Source organism: Nelumbo lutea, chromosome 1 (genome assembly GCF_056320005.1).
Source record: "Nelumbo lutea isolate HS-2025 chromosome 1, American lotus-T2T, whole genome shotgun sequence".
In the NCBI taxonomy this organism is placed as follows: Eukaryota; Viridiplantae; Streptophyta; class Magnoliopsida; order Proteales; family Nelumbonaceae; genus Nelumbo; species Nelumbo lutea.
Window position 1 is genome coordinate 138,199,955 of NC_142684.1, and position 17,525 is coordinate 138,217,479.

At 35.0% G+C, this 17,525-nt stretch overlaps 1 protein-coding gene across 1 annotated transcript in view; it reads left to right on the forward strand.

The window, feature by feature from the left end:
- Positions 1–7,755, forward strand: part of CLUB (TRAPP II complex TRAPPC10/CLUB) — a 90,999-nt gene extending 83,244 nt beyond the window's left edge. Inside the window, exons 18-21 of the mRNA XM_088945463.1 lie at positions 4,313–4,502; positions 6,160–6,458; positions 6,872–6,962; positions 7,278–7,755. Coding sequence (XP_088801589.1) covers positions 4,313–4,502; positions 6,160–6,458; positions 6,872–6,962; positions 7,278–7,453 — 756 coding nt within the window. The 3' untranslated portion in view covers positions 7,454–7,755. The remainder of the gene's footprint in view (positions 1–4,312; positions 4,503–6,159; positions 6,459–6,871; positions 6,963–7,277) is intronic.
- The last annotated feature ends 9,770 nt before the right edge of the window (positions 7,756–17,525 follow it).

Below are 17,525 nucleotides of genomic sequence, written 5' to 3' on the forward strand. Positions count from 1 at the left end.
ATGATGTTATATTGAGATAATTAGGTTGCCATCAACATTGCTCACAACCCAGTGCAACATGACAGAACTAAGCATATTGAAGTTGACAAACACTTCATTCGAGAAAGAGTGGCTTCTGGAGAAGTGTCTCTACTTTTCATCACCTCTGAAGGATAGTTAGCTGATTTCCTCACCAAGGGCATTCCCAAGGCTAAACTTCAGCATGATACTGGCAAGCTTGGCATGATTGACATCTATGCTCAGCTTGAAGGGTAGTGTAGAGAAGATGGGCCGAATGGCCCATAGGCTGTTTATCCTTTTTTTATCTTTTATGTTCTTTGTTGTAATGGGGTGTTTCTTGGTGTTTGATTGATTGATGTATAGCCACTGTTGGTGCAAATATTAGTGGTTTTTCAAATCGACAGGGATTTAGTAGTCTTCTCATGACAGTTTTCCTTTTATGGCCATAGAGATGTTATTGATTTAGAGTGTTTCTCTACTGTTTGTTCGAAAGTCGGTATAATCATTTCCTTTTTTCAGCCTTGTGTTTAGGCTCGAGATACTGTTACAACTTTGTTTTGGGGGTTTGAATTGCTGTTTTTCTATTAGAAGGGGACGCTATAAGGTGTAGAAGTTCTTCCTCATGGTCACTGAGGATTCGGTTACTTCTTGAATCACCCCTCTTGATGGATTGAACTACTTAGTCTAAGTTTGGGATGCTTATTTTTAACTGCTTATTTGAATAAGCACTTATTTTGGGCCGGGACCACACCAATAAGCACTTACATGTGTTTGGGAAATAAGCCTGAATAAGTGCTTATTCTTGAAAACAAGCACTTATTCAAGAAGCCCAAATTTTGAGCTTATTTTTAAGTTCCAGCTCATCTTGGTCCACCATGTCACATTAAAAATACCCATACTACCCCTGCTTGAAATAAATGCTTTTTCACCAAACACTCATGAGTGCTTATTAGGATAAACACTTTTAAGAACTTATCCAATAAGCACTTATTTATCAAATAGGCACTCCCAAAGATGGGCTTAGAATGTTCCTAGAGTGAAATTATTCATTGTAGGAAGAGGGAAGGTCAGGTATGTCAATGGTAGAGTTAAGGAACTTAGGACTGGTACTACAAAGCATGATAGATGGGACCAAGAAAACATTATGGTTATATCCTGGATTCTTTCTTCCATGCAGCCACATCTGAGGAAGAACTTCATGTGGGCTAATACTGCTTATGAGATTCGGGAACAAGTGAAGGCAACCTATGCAGAACAGAGGCATTATGCAAGGATGTACCAACTGCAGGCTGAGTCCTCAACTTGTAATCAAGGGGAAAGGAGTCTTTTTGCTTGCTATTCAGCCCTCGCTTCTTGGTGGAAAGAATTAGACAACCATTAGAGTATTGACTGAAGGATGAGGATGATCCCAAAGTTTTATAGGAAACTGGTGTCTTGGAAGAAGAGTGAGACTATTAAGAAGCCAGAGGGTGATGGGAAGAATAAGTTGTGGTGTACACATTGCCATTGCGTTAGACATGTGAGATTTGTTGGGATTTAGTAGGAAGGACACAAGAAGTACAATTCAAGAGTCCGCAAGAAGCACACTAAAGAAACCCACCAAGAAACAGACCCACAAGAAGTACAATTCAGCTAATGTGGCATCTAAGAGTCCTGGCCTAATAGTATTATCACTGATTCGTCTCAGGACCATTCTACCAGTTTTGATCCAAAGGAGGATACTATAAACTCTTTTACAGATTGTTTGGAGTTGTATGGTAAAGCACTTTGTCAAATGGAAGGGGTAGCCTCTACTCCACCTACCTCATTTGCATCTACATCAAGTAATAATGCTGCTTTCCATGTGTTCACCCATGCTACTGGATTTCCTTAGATCATCGACTCAGGGGCTTCTAACCACATGATTGCTAATTCCAACCCTTTTCCATTCTTATGGTCTCCCATTTGGTAAAGATAAAGTTAGGCTAGCAGATGGTTCTTTCTCAACCATTAGTAGCCAGAGATCTCTCTCTCTTTCATGGCCCAACTCTTATTAATTTTCTTCATGTTCCTAAACTCCCTAGGGGAACAACATAGACACGAGGGTTTTTGTTGAATTCATGAGAAAGTGGGAGCTTGTTTATCTTCCTTCTTTGGGAAATAATGTAATTGGATAGGTTTATGGTGTCAACACAATGGGAAGAAAACTTTCTGTGCTTGTCTCTGAAAGCTCCGCCTATACCTTTATCAGATCATACACCAATTTGTCTTGATATTGGTGAAATTCCTCTCCTGTCCATTTTGTTTTGAAAATTGATGGATAGAGGAACCAGGATTTATGGAGTTACTAGCTGGTGGGAAAAAATGCAATTTGAGGGATTGGCCAGCCATGTTTTGAGCAAAAAGTTGAATAGAATATGGAGGAAGTATTTAAAGGAGGGGAAAATAAAGAAAAACGGAGTTTGGACTGATTGAAGAGGAAGGTAGAATTAAGGAATGCATAGTGGACTTTTATTCAAACCTGTACAGAGAGAAGTGGAAGTGTAGGCTAAAACTGTATGGGTTAGAGTTATAAGGGGATTACAGATGAACAAGCAAGGGATTTGGAGGGATATTTTTGAGGAGGGGGGTAAAGTGGATCTGGTTGGTTCTTTTATCAATAAAAAGAATTCATTAATTTAGTACAGACATCAAAGCATTTTTCCAACTCAAATTACATCATATTACAACTTTTCCCAAAATAGAAGAGGCCTATCAACTCCTTGTTTTGCTAATGCATCTGCCATCCTGTTGGCAGTCCTTCTTACCCTATCTCCAACCATTCTAAAACCCTACTCTTTTTTTAGTGAACACTTGCATGGATGCATGGTCAACAGAGCGACAATCTCTAGTTAAAGTTGAAGAGTGCTCTGGGAAAAAAAAATCTATGAAACTAATCATCAAATAACAAGGAAAATTAGAAAAAAAAATGTTCAAAAATCACTGAATAAAAAAATCTCCTTAATGATTCTCTATATGGACCAAAAGACAGATGCCTTTTATCAGATTATATTTTGTGTTTTTTTGATAGATGGCTTTTACCAGATTCATCATCCATGGTTGTATTATTTTTGTACTCGGATGGTTGATTTTATTCTGTTATATTTACAATGAGCCCTTTTTTTAATGGATCATTTTAACAAAACCCATAAGAGAGAAATAAATGTCATGGCAGTGGCTGTAAAGGTGGTGATGGGTATCAGGGCTCAGCCTAAGGGTAACTGTTTTAAGATAGAATCTAAGGCAAGAGTTTCTATTATTTTATGAAAAGATTTTAAAATCCAGGACAGTTACTAATATAATTGGTTCATGGTGGGTTGCATCTGACAAATCTTTGACATGGCAGTATTTGATTCGACTCGAAGGAAAATTCCTCCCGTCCAAATGCAGATGATCTGGACTGCTTAGCTGTAACCTAGGTGGTGGTACACCCAAATTAATTGACTTAGTCAAATACTTCAGGCCAAATCAATCGTATATGACTTGCATCCTATACCCATATTTTATGCTATTTATATTGTGACTTAAAATGTTTAATTTTATATGACCATAATATTTATAATCATATACGTTATTCAGTTTGCTCCTAAGCATGTGTAATGATATAGAAAGGGTGGCTAAATATTGGAGGATCAGGTTACACTTACGTATTTTGATATTTAATTTCTTATATGCTGTAACTTTATTGCTGTTTATACAAACTTACACAAAATAAACATGATTTGTACTGCTTAAGCTTTAAAATTTGGGTTTGTTATTCATTGCTTCAATATTTAAATTTTTTTGTGGCTTCCATTAAGGTATTATGCCACTTATTGGTTAGTTCTCCGTACAGTAAAAGCACTTTAAATGTACATATCTAATGTTTCATGTCTTTTATTGTATGCTTCATTTCATGTCTTTTATTGTATGCTTCATTTCATGTTTTAGCATGGATATATGGTTTCGTTTTTCTATTCAAGTTTGCTGATAGTACATTATTTATATATTATCTACTCACTAAGTAACCATCTTGAATACATTGGATCTAAGCAATTCTTTTTCTTTTCTTTTTGGTAAAAGAAGTTGGAAGTTAGCTTTACAATTTATATGAATTATCCATTTGGTATGGGGTTTTCCAGGATATGTGAAATTATTGGTGTGACTTCGGGCACTTAATTCATACAATGTGTCAAGATGGCTTATTTCAACTTGCATCTTCTTGAATGTTCATAATTGACTTTATTAGGGCAGTTTGAAGCTGTTCTCATTACTAATGATTTCTGAATTCCCATTGGTTCTATGCTATTGCAAGGTGATACTACACTCCCAGGTGAGGGCCACATTGACCATTTATGATGCTTGGCTAGATCTACAACCTGGATTTATTCATGTGGGTCAAGGTGATGGGAGACCAACTTCAAGCTTCTTTCCACTTGTCATCTCTCCATCATCAAGAGCTGGAATTCTGTTTGGGATACGCTTAGGGAGTGGAAAAACTGGAGGTAATCCACATATATTTCTATTCAAACCTGTCAAGTGATTTTGGGTTTTCGCGTCTTTCTTTCTCTCTAACTTCCTCTAGAAGTTTTGATTCTAGCATAGATAGACATTATTGACTAAAACATCAAATTAAATCAGCAAGGGTTTTCTATTTCTATAGTTTTTGTAATTTTGTGCCAAATATTCTAAAAATACCTTCATTTAGGTAACCTCCATGAGTTCTGATTACTTGTTCTACCAAATTTCATTCTAAAACTCTACCTAGAACTCTAATTTTTAGAATTTGGGTTTTCTTTGGGAAGCATATTTTTTGTCCTTGTGTGCATGTGCATATACCTGGAACCTTGTTGAACTTGGTTTGTCCCTACATATCTCTATTCTAAGCCTTCATCCAAAATATCATTAGTTCCAACCCTATACTTATTTTGTTCACTTAGAACCCTTTCATAACTTCAGGACAAATCTGTATTCTTTCGATAAGCCCAAAGAGCCTTTCTAACCCAATTTTTTCTACCTGTTAGCATGAATTGATGCCCAAGTCCTGTTAAACCTTTTAACCAGTTCTACAAAATCCATCTTGAGTTGAATCTTCCTTGCACCAATTGGAATCAGAGTAGTTAATGCATCAATCAGTTGTAAAAACCATATTCAGTTCCTTTTTTCAACAGTTCTATACCTTTTTTTCCATTAATTATATTTTTTATTTCCTTTTCTATAGCTAGCAATGGAAAGTCTTGTGGACTTCCTGACTTGGTATGTTCATGTCAGCTTCATTGAATCCTACATTCCCTCAATCTGTGCCTGTTCCTATTCATCTGACCGATCAACTAACTAAGAACTGGTATCCATGTTTGGCTATTAGTCCAGTTGCAACGTTTGGTATTTTGACTACATAGGTTTCTTCATTGTCCTGCTAATTTGGAAGTTGTTTTGTCAACCATTGTTAAATGCTAATTGAACTATGGAATTTGAGTTCTTTTGTTTTAATCCCTGGTATTCTGACTGCATGTTGACCTAGGGAGTCACCATAATAATATATATGAAAGAGATTTTCTGCAAATGAAGTGTGAACTTTTGTTTGAAAATACATATTAGAGATTGTACATGTAAAAAAAGAAGGCCATTACCTAATGTTGGTCCCAGTTATCTTGGATCTTGGGAGGGGTGGCCTGGACATGGGTCTAACATATTATTGATTAATAAGTGTAATATAGTAAATTATTTGACTGCAGGTAGCCATATTCTTGCTGTCATATGTTTGGAAATCTGAAAGTCCAATACCTTAAATCCATATTCCATATACATACTGAAACTGGCATGCCTTAATTGAACAAGGAAATCAATGATGAACTTTATGATTTTACTTGTGGGGGAAGGCATTGAAATTGTTGTTTTTCCCATTCCTCAATATGGAAAAGATGTCTTGAATACAGAATAGTTTAGTTCTAAAATTTTCCCTGAGTAACAACAGGTTAAGGTGAGAATTCAGTCTCATCTACGTAAAATAATGCAGGAGCTTTACCATGGTGAAGAGAATTGTTAGTTAAATTTCTAGTATATTTTTGTCTAAATACTTGAAACTGCAGGATTCTCATAGTTGAAATGGACTTATATGTTGTTGGACATCCCAATAAATGCAACCACTACTTGTTTTCACAGATGAAGCAGAGACATCACATGCAGATAGTATATTAAACATTAGATATGGTATCTCTGGTGATAGAACCCATGGGGCACATACACCTGTGGCTGCGGAACCCACTCGATCTCAAGGTGACAAGCATGATTTGCTCTTCAGAAGTGCACTTGTTCTAGAAAGACCTGTGCTTGATCCCTGTCTGGCAGTTGGTTTCCTGCCGCTTCCTTCTCGTGGATTAAGAGTTGGGCAGTTGATTAGCATGCAATGGAGAGTTGAAAGATTGAAGGATTTTGAGGAGAATTCCATTTCCCATGATAGTGTAAGTCATCAAAAGCCTTTCTTCTTGATGGCATCTCAAATCAACCAGTTCCTTCTTAATAGTGGAAAAGAATAGCGTATCCCATTTTATTCTATTTGCTATTATGATTTTCTGAGATTTATATGGCTATTATTTTTCTGATTATATTGTATAGGATACTGCAATTTTAATGTGAAATGCCTTAAAAGAGAATGCTAGTGTAGTTTACTTATTCTTTTAGGTAAAGTTGCTAGGGGATTTGGCTACCAGAAAACTTGGGGTTGTAGCATTCCATTATTTAGTTACTGAACTTGTATTAGAATATGTTTTTGTTCCCAAGGCATACTTTTCTACCTCAGATGTGTAGTTTTTAGAAAATTATTGGTTACGTGACTGCTAACATGCTGCAAATTATACTTATTCTTGTACAACAGGATGAGGTGTTATATGAAATCAATGCGAATCCAGATAACTGGATGATTGCTGGGAGGAAAAGAGGGCATGTGTCACTATCTACAAAGCGAGGTTTGTATACTATTTGGTGTACATGTTCATTGATATGTACAAGGAAAAATAACTGGAAGCTCACAAGCTATCAAAAATGGTCCAATAGGTTTTACTGCTGTGGGCCCTTTAGGTCTCTATTTGATTGTGTTGATCTAGACAACTAAAAATAAATTGTAGAGGTCGTGGGGCCCATGGTTTTGGAACCTATGGTTTCATGTAACAAGTGGGATGCATGCTACCTGGTCTTGTTTTATATTTTCAACCTGATTTTAACAGTTCTAAACATTTTGGAAGCAGATCTAAGCAGTTTTATACATTTTTTGCTTGTCACAGGTTCAAGGATTATTCTCTCGATTATATGTGTGCCACTGGTAGCAGGATACGTTCGTCCTCCTCAACTTGGACTGCCCAATGTTGGTGAGGCAAATATAGCTTCCAATCCTGCAGGGCCCCACCTTGTTTGTGTCTTGCCTCCAGCTCTGAGCTCTTCATTTTGTGTTCCAGTATGATTCCCATCTCTCCATAGGAAAATTATCTCCTTGAGGTCTTCTACCAACCCTGATCTTGTAATTGAATTTATTTTTAACCACTTACAAATCCATGTTGCCTAGCCATGTAAATTCAATATCTACTCTTGGTAATTAACCTGCAATGTGTACATTTTTTATTATTTTTTTTGTTTTTCCCTTTTGTTAAATGAGAAAAGAAAAGGATAGTGGAATTTGGTTGTCGGAGAAAATTAGCTGTGTCACAGATTGATAAGAAAAAGGGAAAAAGAAAATTGGATGATGGAATTCTCAATTTCTTTTCAGTTTCGTTCTCTTTTGTCAGACTGGTGGAAAATGCAACTACGGGTCTGTTCATTTGCTCTAAAGTCTGACATCTATCAAGAGGTATATTGGTATTAGTGAACTTTTCTTTCCTCTGAATTCTGAATTCTGAAAATTGTCAAATGTCCACTTTAACCCTATATCAAAGAATTTTTTATAAATAATTATTGTTAATTAATACAATTGATTATTAATTAATATATTAGTTAATAATTAATTAACAAATAATAACTATTAATTATTAATAATTTTTTGTAATTCATTAATAATTAATTATTATTATTATTAAATAATTATCATTACTAATTATAAATAATTAATAATTAATAATTAATAATTAAGAATGATTATTGTTATTACTATTATTATTATTATTAATTCATTATCACTAATTAATAATTATTTCTTATTATTACCAATTATTAAAAATTAAAAATTATTAATATTAATAATTACTATTAATTAATAAATAATATTATTAACAATTACCATTAATTAACTATAATTATTATTTTTAATTACTACTAATTAATAATAAGAATAATTATTAATTATTATTATCACTAATTATTACTAATTAATAATTAACAATTACTAATTCATTAATAATTAATATTAATTATTCTTATTAATTCGTTATTATTACTATTATTCGCCATTAACAGTTATTATCATTGCTAACAATTACTAATTAATAATTAATAACTATTATTAATAAATATTAATTATTATTACTAATTAATTATTTAAAATTATTATTACTAATTATTATTTATTATTAATTCATATTCAATTTATTATTAATTGTTAATTCATTGTTAAGTAATTATTTGTATCATTATTATTACATAACTAATTAATAATAATAATTATTATTATTATTAATTTCAATTATTGTTAATTTACGCATTAGTGATTATTAATATTATTAAAAATTGTATAATACTATAAAATATTATTATTGATTATTAATTGTTAATAATATTAAGTACTAATTAGTCATTAATGAATTGATATTAATATTATTATTATGTATTATTTATTAGGACAATTATTTATTCATTAATTAATAATATTATCCTTTAAGTACCAATAGTCATGCTTTTAACGTTCAAAAAGGGTAAAATCATCCAACGGCCAACGAATAAATTCGCTAACCATCTGGACCATACTTTGCATTTAACGCTCTATCACGTTCAATGGTAAGAGCAATCGAACAGTCACAAAATCGTTGAACGTGTACAGTGACCATTCAGAGATACCGTTCAACGACACCAAATGTGCCCTAGGTCACGCATGTTAGAATTTCTCCAACATGGGCAGCATGGTTTTGTTATCTAGGGATGCTCATAGATAACCGAAAAGTTGAACCGAACCAAGAAAATTGAACTGAAAATGCATTTAAATATAAAAGAAAACTGAAATCGGCCAACCAGTTTACCATTAGGTTTTGGTTTTGGGAATTGCAAAAATCAGTGGAATCGGTTTGGTTTCAAAAAAGAGCCCATGTTTCAGTTAATCAAACCGTGAGCATCCTATTGTTATCCACCATGGCTAGAAGCCTTAGAGTTTTTTCCCCAATTTTCTTTTGTAGGCAAATACATTAAGGCTGAATAAAAAAGTGGCAACAGAACAAACACCCCCCCTTTCTCTGTCTAAAAGTGATATCGTGCCACTTGAGAGTCCCCTTGTTATTTGTAAATGTCTGTATTACTTGTCTCAATTTGCTTTATGATTGGGTTCCCAACTCCATGATCAATTATGGCTTTTTTATTTATTTATTTGCTACGAGTACCACCATCCATGATTTATTTAAATTTGAAAAAACGAACATTAGAAAATCAAAGAAGCAGAGACAAATGAAAAAGACAATCCAACAGAAGCCCGCTATAAGGCGAGAAGTATTCAAACAAGTCTTGGGGAAAAAAAAGGAAAAAAAAGTCAATAGAAATTTTCTTTTCAAAAATTCTTTTTACCCTAATTAAGCTAAAAAGGCTGTTTAAGATTTGAACGTTATGCAGATCCGCCATTTTGAAAGTTCCTTCTTCAAAAAGAATAGAAGAGGGATGCGGATGTGTTGATTAGACCTATTCATGGGCCAGGTAGCCCTACGGGCCGGCCCAGCCCAGCCCAATCTAAGTCAGGTTTGGACAGGATTTTAGGCTTGCAGGCTTGGGCTTGGGCCTAAAATATTGGGCCCAACCTTTTTTGGGTCAGTTTCGGGCTGTCTCAAAAAATCGGCCCAAGCCCGACTTGATAATGTATTATATAATAAAAATATATTTTATATAACAAAAAAACATATATATATATATATATATATATAATATTTTTCAATATTTTTCTTCTCTTTTTTCAAGTAATAATGAGATTTTTCATTATTTTTTTTTAGATTTTGAGGTCTTTTAATATAAATAAAATAAATTTTAATTGAATTAAAAAATAAAAATAAAAAACCTTTTTTCCAAATTTATGGTTAGGCTTGGACTTGAGCTCAAAACCTAGGCCCGATGGTCGGTTTGTAGGGGTGAGCACAATTTGGTTAAAATCGAAAAACCGAACCAAAATTTTGGTTTTGGTTGAATCGGTTCGACTTATTCGGTTGTTTGGTCGGGTTCGGTTTCTCTATTTTTCGGTTTTCAGTTTTCGGTTACCATGTTTGCTAAATCGATTAACCGAATTAACCGATTTAGTTTTATTATACATTATTAATATTATTTATAAATATACAGTATACATCGAACTCGAATTTGGCTATATGCCAAATTTCCTTATTAAGATATAACGTAAAAGACTCAAATTTTCTTATGAGTCACGAAAATAATGAAAACAAAACAGGAAAGAGTACTCTGACTCTTCGTCTTCTTCCACACTCCATGTCCTGAGTCTCCTGACGTGCACAGACCACAGTCCACACGGAGTCGGCTTCGCTGCTTCAAGCCTTCAACAATCAGCAGTTCGGACTTCAGTGCTCACAATTACCGAGTACAGAGACTCTTCGGCAGTTCACAATTCTCCAGTTCAGTTCTTCTTCTTCATCGGCTTACCGGTGCTAAGTAACTCTAAAACTTTCTTCTTCTTCTTCTCCGTCGAGTCTCGACTTCTATTGGTTATAGCATCCATTTTTATTTTCTACATCAGAAATCTTCTCCGTCAAAACAGAGACTCTTCTCTGTTTTTATTTTCTTACAGCTATAGAGTATAGAGACTCTTCTCCCTCGGAACATCCTCCAAGGTTGGGGGTTTGATCCCTCTTTTTCTTTTGATAAACTAAGACTTGCTCTCTCCCTCTCTCTCTCTCTCTCTCTCTCTCTCTCTCTCTCTCATCTCTGTTGTATCATTTCCTTGTCATCGATGTGCTACTGTTGGAAAATGGGGTCACTGTAACTTTAGAGGAGAAGCTCTGAGGCGCATCTGAAGACACTATCTTTAGAACGTTATTTGCCCCCACTTAGTTTCACCGAGTTTGCTGCTGGGTTATAGGCAAATCCGTTCCCAAGATACAACAGAGCCTTGGGTGAGAATCTACAACTAGCAAAGTTGAAGAATCTCCGAAGAAACCTTATGTGAGATTGTAGCAGACCGGATTGAGAGAGAGAGAGAAAGTGGATTTCGAAATTGTGTGTTTTTGAAGTCTGATTCATGCTCCTTAAATAGTTTATGAAGAAGTATGAAGAAAATGTAGGTGTTGGTTTAGAGAAGACACCTTGAACAGTCACAATTTCAAACATTGTGACTGTTTAAAAAGTAGTTAACAATTAATGACTGTTAACTTTGAATTGTGCCTCTTGATCACACCCGATCGAATCGTAACCATTGATCTCATCAACAATGATAAATGGTCAGCATCGCACCAAAACCAAAGCCGCCTTTCACGATCAATGGTGATCAACGGTATGCCTCTAAAGCGCCTCATTGCACCGCACAGACATGCACACATGCGTGCATGTGCGTTGCGCAGTATCAAACCCCCATACTCTCCTCTACTATTTCTAGGGAGTGTAAATCAGCTCTTATTAAAATACTAAAAACAAAGCTTATAATTTTCCAATGTGGGACAAGTTCAAAACTGGGTTTTGTAAGAGAAAAGCTAATTTTTCAATCAAGTGTGTAGGTGCAATTTCTGATGTAATTGACCAATCAAACCCATTGGATTTAATCTCTTATGAGATTAAAATCTAACAATCCCCCAAATTGATTGATCAATTACATAGTTCACTCTCAATCTAAACTACTATGACACAGTTATCTATACAAAAGGTGTTTATCAACTTAAACCTTTTGTTAGTATAGATATCTCAAAGCCTTGTCAAAGTTATTAATGGTAAGACCTTAGACCAATTACTCTCAAGACAGACCTGAGACACTCATACACACAAAAATGTCCAGTCTCTACAAGAGTTTCAAGTTTGCTCAGCACTGTTATGGCCATGTACTTTCTTTCCTGGTTTCATGAACAATCCCGAGAGCAAACCCAAACTCTCATGAGAAGTGGCACCACTTCTATGTTTACATAGGTGAAGCTCCACTATGTGTTCTGTTATTTGACATTTTTCATAACTTCATTAAGAGTTTAACTCAACCTCTTCATCATAACGGACATCATTGTTTATGTTGTGATGGGAAATTTCTCAATGTCAGTGCTAACAGTCACATTCCTGTAACTTGTTGTTACCCATTAAACTCAATATTGATGGTTTTTCAGTTCAGGTTGGGTTACCATTACAGGTGACTAAGTAAAGGGTTTTAATCTCATTTCTTTGATTGCCATTCTTACCAATTCTCTGGCCAAGCCCTTAGTAAGAGGATCGGCCAAGTTTTTACTTGACCTCACATAGGTTATAGTGATGACTCCATCTTGAATCAGTTGCCTAATAAATTCATGTCTCAGACTTATATGTCTGGACTTACCATTGTAGGCTCTTGACAGAGTTGCCTCATTATCACAATAAATGGAAATTGGAGGCATAGGACTAGGCCAAAGTTTTATATTCAATAATAAATTCCTAATCCATTTAGCCTCTTTTCCAGTAGCCGCTAAGGCTATGAATTCGGATTCCATGGTTGAGTGAGATATACAAATTTGTCCCTTGGATTCCCAAGAGATCGCACCCCCACCAAAGACGAAAATCCATCAAGAGGTGGACTTGTTATTTCCATTACCGGTAATCCAACTTGCATCAGTGTACCCTTCTAGTACAATTGGATAATCACAGTAAAACAAGCAAAGTTCCAAATTTTTCTTGAGATGCCCAAGAACTCTCCCAATTGCCTTTCGGTTCTCTGTACTGGGATTACTTGTAAACCGACTGAGTTTACTTACTGCAAATGCAATATCAGGTCTGGTATAAAGCATAGCATACATCAAGCTTCCTACTACACTAGCATACTCAAGCTGTACAGTTGCTCTACTAGTACTTTCTACTAGCTTTATACTAGAATCATATGGCGTGTTATATTCTTTAAACCCTAAGTGCTTAAATTTCTCAAGTACTTTCTCAATATAATGTGATTGGCTTAATGCATAACTCCTACTATGCTTTTTAACTTTTATTCTCAAGATAATATCTAATTCTCCTAAATCTTTCATCTTGACAGAGGATAAGTAGTTTTTAGTTTCATTTATGCCAACCATATTTGTACCCACAATAAGCATATCAACATAAAGACATACAATTACTCCATAATTTTCAATGAATTTTGAGTAGATGCATCTATCAGCACTATTATGTTTAGAACCAAAAGGTAGAATGCAAGAATCAAATTTTGTATGCCACTGTTTAGGTGCTTGCTTTAATCCATATAGTGATTTAACCAGTTTACAGACTTTCTTCTCATTTCTAGGAAGAACAAATTTAACTAAATCCTTTGGCTACCAATCTAGCTTTAAAAGTTCCATCAGTGTTGTATTTTCTTCTAAACACCCATTTATATTTTATTGATTTTGATCCTAGAGGCAGGTCTATTAGTACCCATGTGTTATTTGACATTATTGAGTCCATTTTATCATTTATAGATTCCTTCCAAAAAGCAGAACCTCTAGAGGTCATGGCTTCACTGTAGGTTTTTGGATCATTTTCAATGTTCAGGACAATGGGTATCTTATTTAAAATCTTCTCTATCAGCCTCAACCAAAAATACAATTGACTGAGTGGAGATAAAATCTGAACCTAAGTGTTTCTCTGTTCTTTGTCCTTGACTTCTTCTAAGTCCTATTGTAGGTGTTATAGTTTTGTCATTTCTTCTTTCAATTTCATTATTATCAACAGGTATTGAGATCTGAGTTTCTCTTTCAGGTTCTCTGTCATTTTTTGTAAATTCAAAACATAGTTTATCTTCAAAGAATTCAACATCTCTAGTTTCAATTATTATGTTGGACTCTAAGTCTAGAAGCCTATAGGCCTTGCTATGTTTTGCATTTCTAACTAACATATTTCTCTTAACTCTAAGTCCTAACTTGTTTTTTTTAGGATCTGAAACTCTATAATATGCTAAGCACCCCCACACTTTTAGATATGTTAAATTATGCTTTCTTCATGTCCATAATTCATATGGGCATTTGTTATTAACTCTAGAAACAATTCTGTTATGTAAATGTCATGCTGTTAGGAGTATTTCCCCCCATAGGTTTAAGGGTGCATTAGCTTTTAACAACATGCATTTTATCATTTTTGTAAGTGTTCTATTTTCCCTTTCAACCAGACCATTCTGTTGAGAGGTATAAGGAGCAGAACACTGATGTATTATTCCGAATTCTTCACAAAAAGAATTAAACTCATTTTTAAAGTATTCAACACCCCTATCACTTCTAAGGATTTTAATTTTCTTTTCTATTTGATTTTCAACTCCAGTCTTGTACAGTTTAAACATGTCAAAGGCTTCATCCTAACTTCTCATAAGATAGACATAGGTGTACCTAGAAAGGTCATCTATAAATGCTATGAAGTATCTCTTACATCATCTAGTTAATACACCATTAAGTTCACAAATGTCAAAATGAATTAGTTCTAGAAGTTGAGAATTTCTCTCAACACTAGGAAAATGTTTCTTAGCCATTTTAGATTTTACACATATCTCACATTTTTCAGTTGATTCATTACTGTAAGCAATTCTACCAAGTTTGTTCATGTTCTTTATGGATTTAAAATTCAAGTGTGTTAATCTATCATGCTATAAAGAAAAAGAATCATCTATATAAGCAAAACATTTTCCTTCATTAATACTTAATTTGAACATTCCATTACAGTTATATCCCTTTCCAACAAACATCCCATTCTTGGATAGGATTAGTTTGTCAGATTCAAAGACAACTTTGAATCCCCTTTTACAGACAAGATTTATTAAGACCAAATTCTTTCTAATGTCAAGAACATGGAGAACATTCAGGAGAGTCGGTGTCTTTTCGGAGGTGAAGTTCAACTCTACACTGCCTCTTCCAACAACTTTGACACATGTTTGGTTTTCCATCTGTACCTCCTAGCCATCAGTCATTTCTTCATATGTCTTGAACAAGGACTTGTCCTTGCAAACATGGACTGTGGCGCCTGAATCAAACCACCATCCAGAAGATGATTTTGCCATGTTGACTTCAGTAATCATGGCCACTAGATTGTCTTCTACCATGTTTGCAGACTTGGTTCTGCCTTTCCGATGTCGACAGACTCAGGCATAATGCTCCTTTCCACAAACATAACAGAATCATTTCTTATTGTTTTTCTTCTTGAAGTTCCAATCCTTCTCCTTTACTTATAATGCAGGGTTAGTCTTCTTTGATTCGTTTTCCACAAAATGGACCTTAGAGTTTAGCATATCAGCCAGGGTCTTATCCCTACTATCTCTAATCCGAGACACTTCTTCAATACGAAGGTGTGCTGAATTTGCTCCAAGGTAAGTTCTTCAGCCTTGTGTAGAAGCTTATTCCTGTAATTCTTCCAAGAGGGTGGAAGTTTGGCATGATTGCTCCCACTTGAAAAGATTCAGGAAGTATGATGTCAAGGGATCGAATTCTGTTGACTATCACCTGTAGTTCATGAGCTTTCTCTAGTATGGGTTTATGGTCGTTCATGGTGAAGTCAAAGTATTCTACAATAAGATACTTATCCGTGCCTACTTCTTGCACCCTGTATTTGAATTCCAAGGCAATCCAGATTTCTTTTGGAGATGTAAGTTCCTTGTAGAAATTGTAGAGCTGGTATGATAAGGCATTCAGTATGTGTCCTCGGCACAGAAGTGAGTCATCTTCTCATTTTGCTCTTTCCTTCTTTAGTTTTTCTGATTCTTTGTCAATGGGTTCAGGAAGTGATTGCAGATTCGGGTCCAGCAGATAGTATAATTTTAGTGTGGTCAAAAAGAAGATTATCTTGTCTTGCCATCGGTTGAAGTTTGCTCCATCGAATTGGTTTAGTTGAATAAGATCTTGATTCATCATCTTGATCGAAGTCATGCTTGCTTCCGCCTCTATTGCAGAATAACATTCTAAAATTGTTGGAAAATGGGGTCATTGTAACTTTAGAGGAGAAGTTTTGAGGCGCGTCTAAAGACACTATCTTTAAAACGTTATTTGCCCTCACTCGGTTTCATTGAGTTTGTTGTTAGGTTATAGGGAAATCTATTCCCATGATACAATAGAGCCTTAGACGAGAATCTACAACCAGCGAAGTTGAAGAATCTCCGAATAAACCTTCGGTGAGACTGTAGCAGACCAGACTGAGAGAGAGAGAGAGAGAAAGTGGATTTCGAAATTGTGTGTTTTTGAAGTCTGATTCATGCTCCTTAAATAGTTTATGAAGAGGTATGAAGAAAAGGTAGGTGTTGGTTTAGAGAGAGCACATTGAACAGTCACAATTTCAAACATTGTGACTGTTTAAAAAGTAGTGAACAGTTAATGACTGTTAACTTTGAATTGTGCTTCTTGATCACCCCCGATCAAATCGTAACCGTTGATATCATCAACGGTGATCAACAGTTAGCATCACACCAAAACCAAAGCCGCCCTTCATGATCAACAGTGATCAACGGTGCACCTATAAGGTGCCTCATTGCGCTGCCACATGCATGCACGCGTGTTGCGCGGTATCAAACCCCCATACTCTCCTCTACTATTTCAGGAGTGTAAATCAACTCCTATTAAAATACTGAAAACAAAGCTTAACAAAGCTTATAATTTTCTAATGTAGGACAAGTTCAAGAGAAAAGCTAATTTTTCAATCAAGTGTGCAGGTGCAATTTCTCATGTAATTGACCAATCAACCCATTGGATTTAATCTCTTATGAGATTAAAATCCAACAGCTACCGCCTACCTCACAAAGATAAGCGCTATTATCTTCCCCACCTTGAAGGAGATTAAACCATTGAAATCCTCTTAAAAACTTTGTTAAGAGTCTGCATTTTTTCCTTTATTTTTCTACTGAGGATAGGGAATAAACTTTGTTAAACTTAACAAGAGCAGATTTTACAATTTTCTATCAGTTTTTACAATTTTCGATTTTAATCGAAAAACCAAATTAACAAAAAAAAAACCGGTTTGGTTTGTTCGGTTTAACTTAAATGTGATTTCAGTTTGGTTGCCACATTTCTGGTTTCTAAAAATTCGGTTTGTTCGGCTCAGTTTTAAATCGAACAAACTGTTTGCTCACCCCTATCGAGTCATTCTTGAGCTTAGGCCTGAACATATTTTGTTAATGTAGAGGCAAAGTCTGGCCCGGCCCGGCTCATAAACAGGTCTAGTGTTGATCGAATCGCCACCTCTTC